This window comes from Erpetoichthys calabaricus, chromosome 2 (genome assembly GCF_900747795.2).
Source record: "Erpetoichthys calabaricus chromosome 2, fErpCal1.3, whole genome shotgun sequence".
Classification (NCBI taxonomy): Eukaryota; Metazoa; Chordata; class Cladistia; order Polypteriformes; family Polypteridae; genus Erpetoichthys; species Erpetoichthys calabaricus.
In genome coordinates this window covers 49,038,675-49,053,855 of record NC_041395.2, presented here as the reverse complement: position 1 = coordinate 49,053,855, position 15,181 = coordinate 49,038,675, and the positions used below count along the sequence as shown (strand labels likewise).

Genomic DNA, 15,181 nt, shown 5'->3' with positions numbered 1-15,181 from the left:
AATCTCCGGTGACCCTGGTCACAATATTATATTTATTTTCCCCATATTTATTATAATGAAATTTCCATTATAATGAAATATTTTTATGGTTCCATGAATTTTGTTATAACAAGATTCCGCATGTATATAATTGTAAAGGTGAGAAACCTTTATTACTAGCCCATTGATGTCTTTGTATGCGGACATATAATCTGCTTTTACAGAAAGGTATTTTCCTTTGTAAAGAGTTATATTTATTTTTAACATATGAAATATGTTTACTGCACACACAACAGACATTTATATGATTAACAATGGTCTTTTTAGAAGACTTTTCAGCTCTAAAAGGCATATCCATGATAACTTGCTGTCAGTTGGATGATGTTAACAAGACCACCATTTCTCTTTACTATTTAAATCACCATCTCTAGTTTGAGTGCCATCTTCATGAGGTGTTGGGCTGGTTTAGAAATGTCACACTGAATGAATTACCTAATTGCTGTAACCACATTAAAGGCAAATTCACTCATGATTGTCTCCAGATGTATATATTATACAAATGAGGAATCCCAGCTTGGGGCCCCCAACTCTTTTATTTTTTCTTCAACACAGACACAAAAACACACACACACACAAGTGTAGTCACACACATGCACATTTGGGGACAGTTTAAAGGTGCAGATAATTGTGATCTCCCTCTGGAACACCAGAGGGCGCTGTTGACTGATACCTTTTCTCTTCCTCTCTCTGCAGAATGGAAGACTGATGACCATGACACCTCTGCTGTCACTTTTTGTGTCTGCCTCCCAGGACCCACCTCTTCCTGCCAGGAGCCCATAAGACCAGAAGCTCTGCCATCTTGAGCAGTTAATTTTGTGACTTGCATCTTTATGACGTCTTTTCTTTTGCTTTTCAATGCATTTTAAATCAGTATCTTCTTTACACTGCGGTGGGCTGGCGCCCTGCCCGGGGTTTGTTTCCTGCCTTGCGCCCTGTGTTGGCTGGGATTGGTTCCAGCAGACCCCCGTGACCCTGTAGTTAGGATATAGCGGGTTGGATAATGGATGGATGGATCTTCTTTACAATATACAGGGTTGGCCTACGGGAGCCCCAAAGATATATAATTTGTTTCTTTATTACAATAAATGTACAATATTAACAGCATATACTGCATAAATTATGTACAGTCTTTGAATTTAAATTTCAACTGTCCTAGGTCAGTTCCATTGTAAAAAGGGACAGTCAGCAAATGATGATAATTTCTTGTGGGTGGAAGATATCTGAAAACAGATCCAGCACATCATATTCAAAGTACATCAAGAACCGGACAGGGCAGACATAAGAGGAGAATAAAAATGGAAAAGAGTTATGAGAAAACAAAAACAGTTACTACTGTGATGGGGGTAATAGATGAACTGGTATCCCGATGGGAAGGTCCTGTTCCCTTTCCCAGGTAGGGTAAAAATATAATAGATGGAGTAGGGGAAGCTGTCTGCCAAGAACAGTTATTTCCCCCAATATGAAAGATGGCAGTGCTGCTCTGGTCTGGCTCAAGTTTTAGGCCCACAGGGCTGCATGGCACTTGTAGTTCTGGAATGCTGCCCTATTAGGTTCCGCAGGGGCCATTATGGAGAGGACTCTCATAAATTATGGGAGTACTCCTGGGTTTGACATAAAGGAAGCCACTCTGCCTCACCCAGCTGAGTCATAGTGGGGAGGAGGTGGACAAAATAAAACCAGTTTATTTGAACCCAGGACTGTGTTGGTGCAGTTGTGTCTGGGGCTTTGAGACACCTCCTAGTGGTGACAATTCATATAGCATAATATGAAACAAACTCACTATCAACTTTACTATTAGTGTGCTATGATGAAATAATGAACATTTCCCTTTCATTTAAATGCTCAGACTAATATGGCTTCTCTGATATTGTTAGGTACAGTGAATCACTACACACTTTGAGTGCCCTGTTGCTAACATTTCACTTCACTTGCTCACTAACATAATGTTCTCTCTCTTTATGTTCCATCATAAGAATTAAAAAAACATGAAACTTGGTTTCAACATCTCCAATAGCAATGCACAAACATATAGGCCTTTCATCTTACCCTTTATCTTCAAAGATTGCCAACTTTCCAAACTATTTTCAAAGCCAAGTAATTTGAATGACAATATGCCAAAAGCCTTCACCTCCATACCAATTGAAATGCTTTGAACATTTGGTGAAAAACTCTTAATAGCACAGACTAAGGCCTTTCACAGTAGTCGCCAATTTGCTTACCTTATAAACAGAAGTTTAGAGGACAAACTGTCTCTTACTTTACATAATATTGACTCTTTTGTTGATAATCCTAGTTGCTACATCATAGTGCTATTTCTGGATTTTTCTTCAGCATTTAATCCTGTCCAGTCTCACATATTGATTGAGATGCGGAACGATAGAAACGTGAATCTGCATATTCCATTAGGGACTTAGGACTTTCCTTTAAGTCATTCACAGTTAGAGGACAAAACACTTCTTCTAATGTCATTCATGCACACACAGGGTCTCCTCAAGGTTGGGCTCTGTCTCCTTTACATTTTTTTTTTTTTTTTTTTTTATACTTATTTGGCTGACACACCAAGGCAAACATTTATGATACAATTGGTTACATTTCATTTTTTGGTTTTCCAATTGGAGCACAGGCAGGTCAAGCGACTTGCTCAGGGTCACAGTGTCAGTACTGGGATTTGAACACACAACCTCAGAGTATGAAGTCCAAAGCTTTAACCACTACATCACACTGGCTGCCTTTACTATTCAAACTCTACCTCTGATCTGAGACACATCAGTGATCAGCTGTGCAGATGACACCATGCAGATACAACGCATATATTGAAGAGGAGTAAAGCCATCAATTCATTCAAGAGGCCTGCTTGTTGGTGTAGTAATTATTGCATTTCTTGGAATGTCAAAAGAGTAAAAAAAATGCAGTTTGACTAAAGGAAGTAGAAAATGGTATGCCCACTCCTCATCATTATGGGACAGAAGGTAGAAATATTGACTGAAATTAAATATCTACAGAATCACATTGATAATAATTCAAATTACAATATTAAGATAAAAATTTCTATCATAAATGCAATTAATACTTACAGTATTTCTCCTTCTTAGATTATTCAAAGTAGTCCTTATGATCCAGTCTGTTATCACCTTCATCTCTATTGTCTTTTTCATTTGTCAATTTCCAGCCCACTTAATCCAGACCGGACGGCGCGGTGGTAGCACTGCTGCCTCGCAGTTAGGAGACCCGGGTTCGCTTCCCGGGTCCTCCCTGCAGGGAGTTTGCATGTTCTCCCCGTGTCTGTGTGGGTTTCCTCCGGGTGCTCCGGTTTCCTCCCACAGTCCAAGGACATGTAGGTTAAGTGCATTGGCAATCCTAAATTGTCCCTAGTGTGTGCTTGGTGTATATGTGTGTTGCCATCCCCCGTGGTGGGCTGGCGCCCTGTGTTGGCTGGAATTGGCACCAGCAGACTCCTGTGACCCTGTAGTTAGGATATAGCGGGTTTGATAATGGTTGGTTGGTTGGTTAATCCAGACCAGGGCCACTGGAGGCCTTGATAATGGAAGGACAGGGAGGGACTGATATCTCCTTTCCAGGATGCAAAGGTGGAGGGATGTTACAGCAGCTGCATTGGGAGTGGCGTTCTAACAGCACAGTAGTTGATTGCCTGCTTTCAGCAAAGCTTCCCCTATACAGTGGGTGGCAGCATCCCATCTGGCAAGCCACAGTATGGATGTCTATAGGGCATCCTGGGAGTTGTGGTCCCAGGTTCTTGTGGTTCTGTGGGGCCCACCTTGGGTAGCTTTTGGATACTAATGTCACAAGGACCCAGAAGTGCTTCCCAGGAGCAATAGATTAAGCACTGAAAGTACTACCAGGTCCAGAGGTAAAAGAGAGCTCTCCACTAGTTAGTCAGGTCTGTGGAAGATAATGGAGGTGGAGAAAAAGAAATGGAAGAAAAAGAAAAGAAAGTGTTGTGCTGTACAAGTATTGTAAACAAAAAAGAGGCCTGTATGGAGGTATCGTTTAAATTAAAAGCACAGTAGTTGAACTGGGACTGTTGTGGTGCAATTATGTCTGGCTGTTTGTGGCTCAGTAGCATTCCCTACAGGCCACAGTAACACATACCAGAAAAAAAGGTGTTCACACTGCTAGGTCAAAAAGAACAGAAATAGCAAAATACATTGTGCAATATTTAAGACAGCCAAATGAAATGTTAAATTGCTAAATACGATCAAGCTTTAGGGCTCTTAGAACAAGGAAACCTCTGCTTGTGCATTCAGCATTGCAATAGAGAACTAAGATGCAAGTTATTCATCCTTAGTCTTTAGTGAATGACCATATATTATTGAGTGGCTCGTTCCAATAATGCACTGCCAAAGCAAATTATTTCCATTAGATGGCCCTAACCCTAACCCTATGTGAGATTATTGTTCCCTTTGGTGTTCAATAATAAGAATGCCCACAACTATGGTATACATTCTATAACTAATGATTTGAGAAGCCAAGTTATGAAACGTCTACACCTCCTATGAATATCTGTGGCCATAATCCATCTGTGACAATTTCTGGGGAGGTGTCTGTGACAGTGATAGCAGAAGAAAGATATTCTATGCAGATAAAAGGAGATTGTCAGAAACACAAACTTTTGGCCTTCGAGACAACATGAGGCATATTCCGGAGAGGGGAAATTTGAAGAAACTACAAAAATGAAACATATTTGCACATGGTCAAGGAAGCAAAAAGTGAAAATAAAAAAATCAACAAAATAGAATTAATGAGGAAAATACAAGACCGAAAGAGGAAGCACAATATTTTTAAAAAATGGATACGATAAGAGGATGTGTGAAACGTGTGAAGCTGGCTTCTCTGTCTTTGCTTATATAAGGTTTTTAAAAAACTTTTGTGAAACTCTGATATAATTCTGTTTGTCCTAGAGTATGGTTTCTTTGGGTTATGTTTTGCCACTCTTGGCTAGTGAATGGTTTGCTTATTGGGTGGCAGTGGGTCACTGTGGGTTGATTAAGCAATCAGCATTGCTCTGACAATCGTTATCAATTAACCCAGCCTGATGACCATCCACGATTCTCCAAGGGGAACCCCAACCCCCCACACTGACGATCATCCTGGCATTTAACAATTAATGCATCTCAAAGACACAAAAAAAAAGTTTAAGAAGCCTAAGAGAATAATAAAAAGTGTCATGATAGGCTTCCACAGATCTGTGATACAGGCAGTTTTCAGAGATCTGCAAGCCCCAGTTGTTAAAAAATTCAAACAAGAAAGTGATGGTGCCAATTCTATTGCATTTATTCCAAAGGTACAAATAGGTGCACTTCAAAAGAAATTAGGAAAACTTACTGAGTTAATGAGCCTTGAAAAAGTGAATAACTAATATTTAATATGTAGGGTTAATTTATCACTCAAAATTGACTCAGTATGAATAGATGTGATGCTTGCGAATACAAGCGGCTGAAATGAGTTTCCTCCGCAGGGTGTCTGGGCTTTCCCTTAAAGATAGGGTGAAAAGCTCAGTCATCCGGGAGGGGCTCAGAGTAGAGCCACTGCTCCTCCGCATCGAGAGGAGTCAGATGAGGTGGCTCGGGCATCTGATCAGGATGCCTCCTGGACGCCTCCCTGGTGAGGTGTTCCGGGCATGTCTAACCGGGAGGAGGCCCCGGGGAAGACCCAGGACACGCTGGAGGGACTGTGTCTCTCAGCTGGCCTGGGAACGCCTTGGGATTCTCCTGGAAGAGCCAGAAGAAGTGGCCGGGGAGAGGGAAGTCTGGGCATCTCTGCTCAAGCTGCTGCCCCCGCGACCCGACCTCGGATAAGCGGGAGACAATGGATGGATGGATGGATGAATAGATGTGGATGAGTGTATGAATAAGTCCTGCAATGGTCTGGTATCCTATTTATGGCTCATGCTTGCCTAGTGCCTGATTTTGACAAAATTGCCTCAAGCTCCTTTCAACACTGTAATGAAAAAAGTGAGCTCATACAATAAACTGATGGATTCAAAGACATTTAGAAAAGCATCATAGATACACAAGAAAAAAATGAACTAAATAAATATTTCACCAAAGTTTTTTATGAGAAGAAATAAATGGGATGCTTAAGGAAGAAGTAACAAAAAGGTTTATATTTCTAAGATATTTAAAATGGACAAGTGAAAGGTGCTTCAGGTACAAAAGTGGAATACATTACTTATGAACCACTAGTAAACACATACAGGAATCAGACACAAAAAACTAGCAGGAGACCTCAAGGTAAACCTAGGACACACAACTGAGATTATATCTCCTCCCTATGACCTGGGTCGGATAAGCCGTAGGAGATGGATAGATGGATGGATGGATGGATGCTCTATGTAAAAACTGAGAGGAAATGCTTTCAGAATAGAGACCAGGTAGAAATTCAAAGCATAAAGAGTCATGGGATTCTTAAACAACCTACAAAATCTTCTAACTTACAAAAGAGAACAACCATTTTATAGTTATATATAGTTTTATAGTTATATATGTATGAAAAGCATCAGAATTATCCATCCATCCATCCATCCATTTTCCAACCTGCTGAATCCGAACACAGGGTCACGGGGGTCTGCTGGAGCCAATCCCAGCCAACACAGGGCACAAGGCAGGAACCAATCCCGGGCAGGGTGCCAACCCACCGCAGGACACACACAAACACACCCACACACCAAGCACACACACTAGGGACAATTTAGAATCACCAATCCACCTAACCTGCATGTCTTTGGACTATGGTAGGAAACCGGAGCACCCGGAGGAAACCCATGCAGACACGGGGAGAACATGCAAACTCCACGCAGGGAGGACCCGAGAAGCAAACCCAGGTCTCCTAACTGCGAGGCAGCAGCGCTACCACTGTGCCACCGTGCTGCCCCATCAGAATTATGTCACACCAAATATAATTGTTATGATGTAGCCTTTTTTGAATGCAATAATTTACATCATTCACAACTGACAAATACAGGCTTATTTTAACATGAATCTTTAGGAAATGCTCCTTATTATTAGGAAGCTTTTGACATCCATGGAAGAACTTAGCTGAGCAATTATGTAAACAGCAACTGAAAAAAAACACTATTTATCATATAATATCAATTTATTAAATAAAGTATATCAAATCAAAAGTCAAATCAAATGATGTGTTCAACAAATTGCACTCAAACTAAATGTTTTGTTCAGAAATAAACTCTGTTCTTGTAAATCTTCATTTTTAAAAACTCCATGCTTTTTGCTGGTTAGATATTTCTTTATAACTACACGTAACAATATTAAGTGTGACATTTAAAAATCCAGGGCTTATCACTTATTTCTCTTTTCAGTTTTTCCCCATCAAACTGTCTGAAGTTAACTTTTAAAAAAATGCTGACTTTGCCGCCATCTAGTGTCTGTGAAAGGCAAATTATCAGCAATTGCCCTACTTTTCAATTAAACTTTAATTCTGTATTTTAAAAACAAATTCTAAAATAAAATAAAAAGGAAATGTGAATGTATTAATAAACAATAATAATAATCTTCACAATTAAAAACTGGATGTTTAAAAGGTCCTAACAGGAACAAAAATCTCCTTTTTAAATGGCAAAAGCATTTTTGGGTAATTTACAACATAGGGGCTACTGTGTTCCAGTTCAACATCACAAACGCAGTTTATCAGCTTATGCACCAATTGTTTAAAAACAGAAAAAATGTAATATACTGCCTTGGCATGGCATTCATAACAGAAAGAACAGGATGAAATATTTAATTTCCTTTGTAAGCATCTGAAGCCACTATACAAGCACTGAACAATTCAAAATAAAACACAAGAAAACTCAAGTGCAGGGTAAATAAATGAAGGCAGGAAGTGAAACTATAAGACAAACTCAACTCGGCAGATAATAAGAATTAGATATACAGCTCAGAAGACTCGGCATCAGTGCAGTAGAGTCAAGACAGTGAGTTATGAACAAATTCATCCAAGCAACTTAAAGCAGACGAAGGAAAGGCAGGTTTTCTGATGAAATTTTAATACTCTGATCAATGCAGCTTTATAGACTAACCTGGGGAGATTAACAGTTGCTGCTCATTAAGAACATTTTAACTGACTTTTATTATGATATGCCAAGAAATATACTTATAGGAAAATGATTGTCCACAAATATGACTACAGTATATAAATGTAAAGGCACCAATTTTGAAGTTTTAAAATCACCATTTTCCTTTTTGTCCTGCTGCCATTAGAACAGCTTTTAGCCTAATAAATAGATAAACTTGAACGTGACAACTGTGTAATGGTTATTAATTAGAAAAAATGAAGGGATATCAAAAATGTTTTTGAAATGTCATTTGAAAGAGCTTCTTCAGGTGATGCTTGAAAAGAAAACATTGTTATAATTGCCATATGTTGTGCTGTAATATGCCTGTTAAATGTTTAATGGTAATAATTATAAAAGGTATTATTTTTGAAAATAGTATGTTAAATACATTTTCAGATTACCTACATTGCATATAGGGGAATATTTGGGGATCTGGGTGAGTGAATAATGAAGATCAAGAAGAAGAAGAAGAAAGCTTTCTCTTGGGAATAAATAATTTGAACGATATCATGTGCTGCAGCAAGCAGCTGTTGAGTTTTTCCTCATGCGACAGAAATTTTTTAATTAACAAGCTGCTAAGAAAAAGCTTGATTAAAAGTTATTAAGGTGGTCAACTGTGAGGTTTGCACTAGACACACAACACAAAAATATACCTGATGAAAAGCAAGATTGATAAATACCATCTGTCTTGAATTATAGACTCCAGAAACTTTATTTTAATGACCAATTTAAATACAGTGTGAAACAGCTGCAAAATCTAAGTGTAACTCTAGGTGATGCTATTTTTTTTTTTAAATCTACATTTGTTTTATCATTCTCGTTATTTTATACTGTTCTGGTCATCTCATTTGACATATAAAATACCAATATGCTAGGCGTTTATTCACAGACATTCAACAAGCTTTCTCTTTCATCTGTCTGAAAGACTGTCAGGCACAGATAACAAAAAGCTTGACAAAAAATGTTCAATGCAGCTGTCAGCATACTGATGAATTTACTACATTATTTATCAAAATTGACAGTGTTAAAGGATGCACTGAAATCTTCAACTTGTAAAAATGCTATGCAATGTCTCTAAATATGAGAATCTACTGAGTGGAAAAAGTGTATCATGCAGAAAACGTCAAACTACGAACAGCCTAATGTGATATTTTTGCTTCAGTAGGCACAAGTATTTAAACTGAACTATGGGCTCTGAGTAATTACTCTAGACTAATGGCATATTTAAATAGCAATTGATAACATTTATATAAACTCAGTGGTAAATAAAAAAACAAATTGCACATTACCTTAAATGGTTATAGTGGCTAGAAAATGGTACCTGGGCATCTTGAAAATATAAGAAACTGAATGGGATCATGAGAAAACAGACAAAATTCTGTAAACAATTAGCAAGTAAACAAATGAAAGTCTATCATCTCTGCTATACCTTTATAGGGTTTTTATCATCACCTGTATAGAATTCAGTGAAGTTCTTACATGCATGTGCTAATCGTCATGCTACACATCGCCACTCTCAGGCACCATGATATTATTCAAGCCAACCATCAATGACCACTCGCCTGACCTAATTATTTGAACAGGGAATTCATCAGCATGATGTGGATCTTAGTGAAACACAGTCAAAGTGAGATGTATACATGTATTGCAATGATAACAAGTATTTTGTCACACTGTGGAAGCTTTTAACCAACACCACTGATATCCCTTCTACTAGCATGTAACTAATTTCATCCAAATTGGCTTTTCTCCAGGTATCAAAATTTGGTGATTTTTTTATAGATACAGTAAGTTTGAAGGTAGATTACTGGCCATGCTCATATTCACATATGGCACGATATTCAGTCACTGAACAAATTATTAGGAACACCTGTACACCTACATATTCATCCATCCATCCATCCATTTTCCAACCCGCTGAATCCGGACACAGGGTCACGGGGGTCTGCTGGAGCCAATCCCAGCCAATACAGGGCACAAGGCAGGAACCAATCCCGGGCAGGGTGCCAACCCACCGCAGCCTACTTATCCATATTACTAACCGAGAATGGAAGGCATGGACGCAGGTACACGGCGATGGGACTATGAGACATAGGTGCCTACAGCGCACGTCTCATAAACCGCAAGCGAAGTGTGATCCACCACGAATGAAGGAGTCACGGCCCAAAAACGAAAGAGCTCAACTAACGTAAATAAGACATGAAGCAACAACGCGCCCATAGCTAACGACTAACGACACAGCCACACAAAAAAGAGGATTCTGCGCTGCACCCCAGAGTCAAACGGAAGAGGCTACGGAGGCCCCACAGGTCCACAAAGATAGTATGGAAGGCGCGGGAAAGTACGAAAGGTGCAGGCGCCTACAACGCGCTTCTGAACTAAACGTCCACACTACACAGCATGGTCCGGGTAATGAGAATAAACGAACTCTCCGTATTAAACATACGCCATCCTCACACGTCCAAACCATATAGCATATGTGAATCACATTACAGTGATGCATTAACAGTACGACCACAGAAAACGCTCCGTATTAACTGTAAGTGCAATTATCCATATTACTAACGGTAGACAACGGATAACTAATGGAGTCACAGTCACGGCTCCGGCTCCAAAAGTAAACTTTTCAACTAATGGACATACAGAAATGAGACCGCCTGAATACAATTAATGAACACAGGTGCCTCCTTTAGATGAATATCCTGAATATCTACGGATTTTTCTAACTAACAATGTACCCGAAAGTAAAAACTTTATGGACTGCATTTGATCCTACAATAGTTCATTTGCTTTTGCATCTACCGGGGTAAATATCAGGCCACCAGCTGGCAATGGCCCATACTGCTTTCGCGTATGTGGACAAATATTACATCGGATTGGAACAGTGCACCCTGAGCCAAATCACGAACGCAAATATGCACAGATCTACGTGTTAGATCCAGATGATGCAATCTATCAACGATTTTACTACAAATGTTGTGTATAAAGAAGTATTCCAATAGATCTTTCTAATGTGCCATGTGCCATAGATTCTTTACTTCCTTTGTTCGTCATCTACACCTTTACACTCCAATATATCTCATACATTCATCAATGTATTTCGGGTTACCCAACCCCGGGGGTTGGCGAGTGAAGCGAGCAGGGGGCAGAGCCCCCTTGTTCATGTAATTATCTAATCAGCCAATCATGTGGAAGCAGAACAGTGCAAAAAGTCATGCAGATACAGGTCAGGAGCTTCAAATAATGTTCACATCAAATATCAGATGGGAAAAAATGTGACCTCAGTAATTTCAACTGTGGCATGATTATTGGTGTAGGACAGGCTGGTCCAAATATTTCTGCAGCTGCTATTCTCCTTGGATTTTCATGCACAACAGTCTAAGAGTTTACAAAGAATGGTTAAAAAAATCCAGTGAGCAGCAATTTTGCGTCTGGTGATACCTTGTTGATGAGAAAAGGTCAGAGAAATATGGTTGAAGCTGACAGAAAGGCTAAGGTAACTCACATAACCATTCTCTACCACTGGGGTGAGCAGAAATGCATCTCAGAATGCACAACACTTCGAACCTTGAGATAAATGGGGTACAACAGCAGAAGACCATGTCAAGTTCTACTCTTGACAGCCAAAAACAGAAATCTGAGGCAGCAGTGGGCACTGGCTCACAAAAACTGGACAATTGAAGACTGGAAAAATGTAGCCTGGTCTAATAAATCTCAATTTCTGCTGAGACACAGAGATGTTAAGATCAGAATTTGTTGCCATTAGCATGAATTCATGCACCCAACCTGCCTTGTGTTAACACTCTAGGTGAAGTGGTGGTGATGTAATGGTGTGAGGGAATGTTTACTTTGGCCAGTTAATACCAAAATCAATTAATCATTGCTTGATTGCCACGCGGCTACTGCCGTGCAGTAAGGAGACCTGGGTTTGCTTCCCAGGTCCTCCCTGCGTGGAGTTTGCATGTTCTCCCTGTGTCTGCATGGGTTTCCTCCAGGTGCTCCGGTTTCCTCCCACAGACCAAAGACATGCAGGTTAGGTGCACTGGGGATCCTAAATTGTCCCTAGTGTGTGCTTGGTGTGTGAGTGTGTGTGTTTGTGTGCCCTGCAGTAGGCTGGCGCCGTGCCCGGGGTTTGTTCCTGCCTTGCGCCCTGTGTTGGCTGGGATTGGCTCCACCAGAACCCCGTGACACTGTGTTAGGATATAGCGGGTTGGATAATGACAGACTGACTGATGACTTGATTGCCACAGCCTATTTGAGTATTGTTGCTGGCAATGTGCCACTTCCAGCATGATAATGCACCATGTCACAAAGTAATAGTCATCTCAAACTGGTTTTATGAACACGATAATGAGTTCAGTGTTCTTCAATGTCCTGCCCGGTACCTGAATATGAATCCAATAGAACACCTCTGGGATGTGGTAGAATGGGGGATTGACAGCACAAATATGCAGATGACAAATCTGCAAAAACTGTCAACATTAACCACAATCTCAAAGGATTTTTCTGATAGCATGTGGATTCCATGCCACAAAGAATTGAGGCTGTTTTGAGAGCTAGAGGAGGCCCTTCCCCGGTATTAGTGTTGTGTGCATAATAATTTTCTCAGTAAATGTAAGAAAGTTTCTCAATGAGATAGTACCGTATGTATATGTTGCATGTTTAGTATTCCTTTTTTAGTATTGTATTTTTACACCTGTTCTGAGGCAATATGCAAGTATGATTTTAATTGTACCACTGCATGTTCCAATGAATAGAAATGTGACTTAACCTGGGTTTTCCACAGCATGCTGCAAAAACTGATGGTTCAGTACTTCATGATTCACCTGTAAAGTTTTTGTACACCTTAAAAGAAGAGCACACTTATTGTAAGTATTTCAGTTTTTTAATTCTTGAATGAAAAAGCACATTTTTGATTCAGAAAAAAATAGTTTACTGAAGCAATTGTGATGTAAACACTATGAAAACTCGTTCCATCCTGAATTTAAAACATCCTTAATAGATTAAATCAGACACAATTACTTGAAGCAAAACAAGTTTGAATATTATTTATAAAAACAACGTACCACATTAGTTAATTAACATACAGTGATACCACTTTGCTGGTTGAAAGATTAAGAAAAATTGCTACATCTTTCATGCAGTCTCCATTTACTGCCAAAGCATTTTATAGTGCATATACTATATTTTACTGATATGTACTATATAAATTTTTATTTATGATGGTGCTCAATAAAAAGCAATGCCATTAATGTCAATCATCATGTTATTTCATAAGAAATGTTCTGCTGTCAGTAGTAAGAAATTAAAGTAAACAGTCTCTAGTTTATTTGAATAAGACTTTACTGGTAATATTTCTTGTTTGTCAAAAGAAAGAAAAAGGCTCTTATTATTATTTTTATCATTTAGCAAACATGTCAACAATATGAAAAAATTGTGTTTATACAAATATTTTTTTCAATCTCTAAACGCACCTAAATACTGCACATAAAGCACATCATAGACCAGATTATTCTTGTACAGTAGTAGTTAAAGGCAGGAAGGCCATGATTAAAAGGAAACTTTTACAACGTCTTGGTGACTATTTCAGTGAGAAGCAGACACCCCTGCTGAATATGGTATATTACACCACTATTTTCAATAAATACTCTGCATTTATGGTTTATCATAATAATATCTTGAGAAATTAACATTGTGAAATAACAATGCACAATACTTCTTCATTTATCTACATAAATTGATGATAAAGTGTGCACAACAATGTGGTTAAATACCTCGTTTTCAGTTTAACACTATGTCTTTACCAATCAAACACATGAAGCACTGAATTTCATACTTTCACTAAACGTTGGAGGCGTTTTGCTGTTTCACCATAACCCTTACCAGAAGCCAAAACAAATTAATTGGTAAGGATTGTTAAAAGAAGCATATAAATTAATATATTTTAGATTAGAATTTTCTAAAGAATTAAAAAACAACTGTTTGAACACAAGAAACCAAAGTGATATGGAAAAAGGTTCACTGCACATACAGTATTGGGTTACACTTTACAGTATGCAAAAGGAATGACACCATTGCTGGTTATTCAAAACACATCTGTGAAACATTTAAAAATATGCAGTTAGTAATAAGTACAATTATTTGGAAATTTAACAATAGTATTTTATCCAATTTTTTGTCAACATATAGAAAATTCTCATGAAGCTAAATTATACGAGAATATTTGGAATGGTCCATTTAAAGAAAAAAGCAAAACACACAAATCCAAAGTATAGTCTGTCAAACAATAAATTAATAATTTTATACATACTGTGAGAAACTCTAAAAACACCTTTCAGAGAAATATACATTTATAACAGAACTCATCCTCTCCATCCCTTTCCCCCACATCAAAAACCGAAAATCAAAATGGCTTACATTGAGCATTTTTAAATATGTAATGTCCAAACAAGTAAATCAGATTTTGGCTAAGTGTAATCATGTAAAGTGCACCAAAATAGGTACCTGCTGGGCTTCCACTAGGATCCTGATTATTTATTATAATAAGGAGTTCTTCCTTTGGCACTCAATCCACAACTTTTTCACCAAGGTTCCTTAGGTGTTTTTTCTGGTTTTGAAGTTGGCAGTAACTTTGGAGCATTTAGGACTATTACTAAGAGGAATGGGTGACTTTCGGACATCTTTAACTGAACTGGAACTTTGCCTTGCTGAAGAGCCAGAGTTTGGAGAATCTGCTTTCTCCTGTAAGGCTGTTCGCTTTGTATGAAGAAAGGATGGTGCTTTACTAGTCATTGGAGGCTGGCAGGATTAAAATTAAAAATTGTAAATATACATTAGCACAGACTTCAATAAATAGTGAATCAAAGTTTATGTTTCTTATATCATGTTCTATACAAGGTTCATTTTTTAAAATGAAACTGGTTCCACCTAGTGGGAAAACAGTACAATTACAAGTCTATAACCAAACATGCAAATAAACCGATTTAATGAGATTACATTACATAAATTTACTACTGTGTAAAGAAATCACTTTATGCATCACAGACACATTTC

The 15,181-nt window shown here is 38.5% G+C and overlaps 1 protein-coding gene across 1 annotated transcript in view; it reads right to left on the bottom strand.

The window, feature by feature from the left end:
* Positions 1–12,992: 12,992 nt before the first annotated feature.
* The window catches only part of stk33 (serine/threonine kinase 33), a 132,804-nt gene continuing 130,615 nt past the window's right edge, over positions 12,993–15,181 (bottom strand). The window contains exon 14 of the mRNA XM_028793769.2: positions 12,993–14,926. Within this exon, the coding sequence (XP_028649602.2) occupies positions 14,723–14,926 (204 nt within the window). The 3' untranslated portion in view covers positions 12,993–14,722. The remainder of the gene's footprint in view (positions 14,927–15,181) is intronic.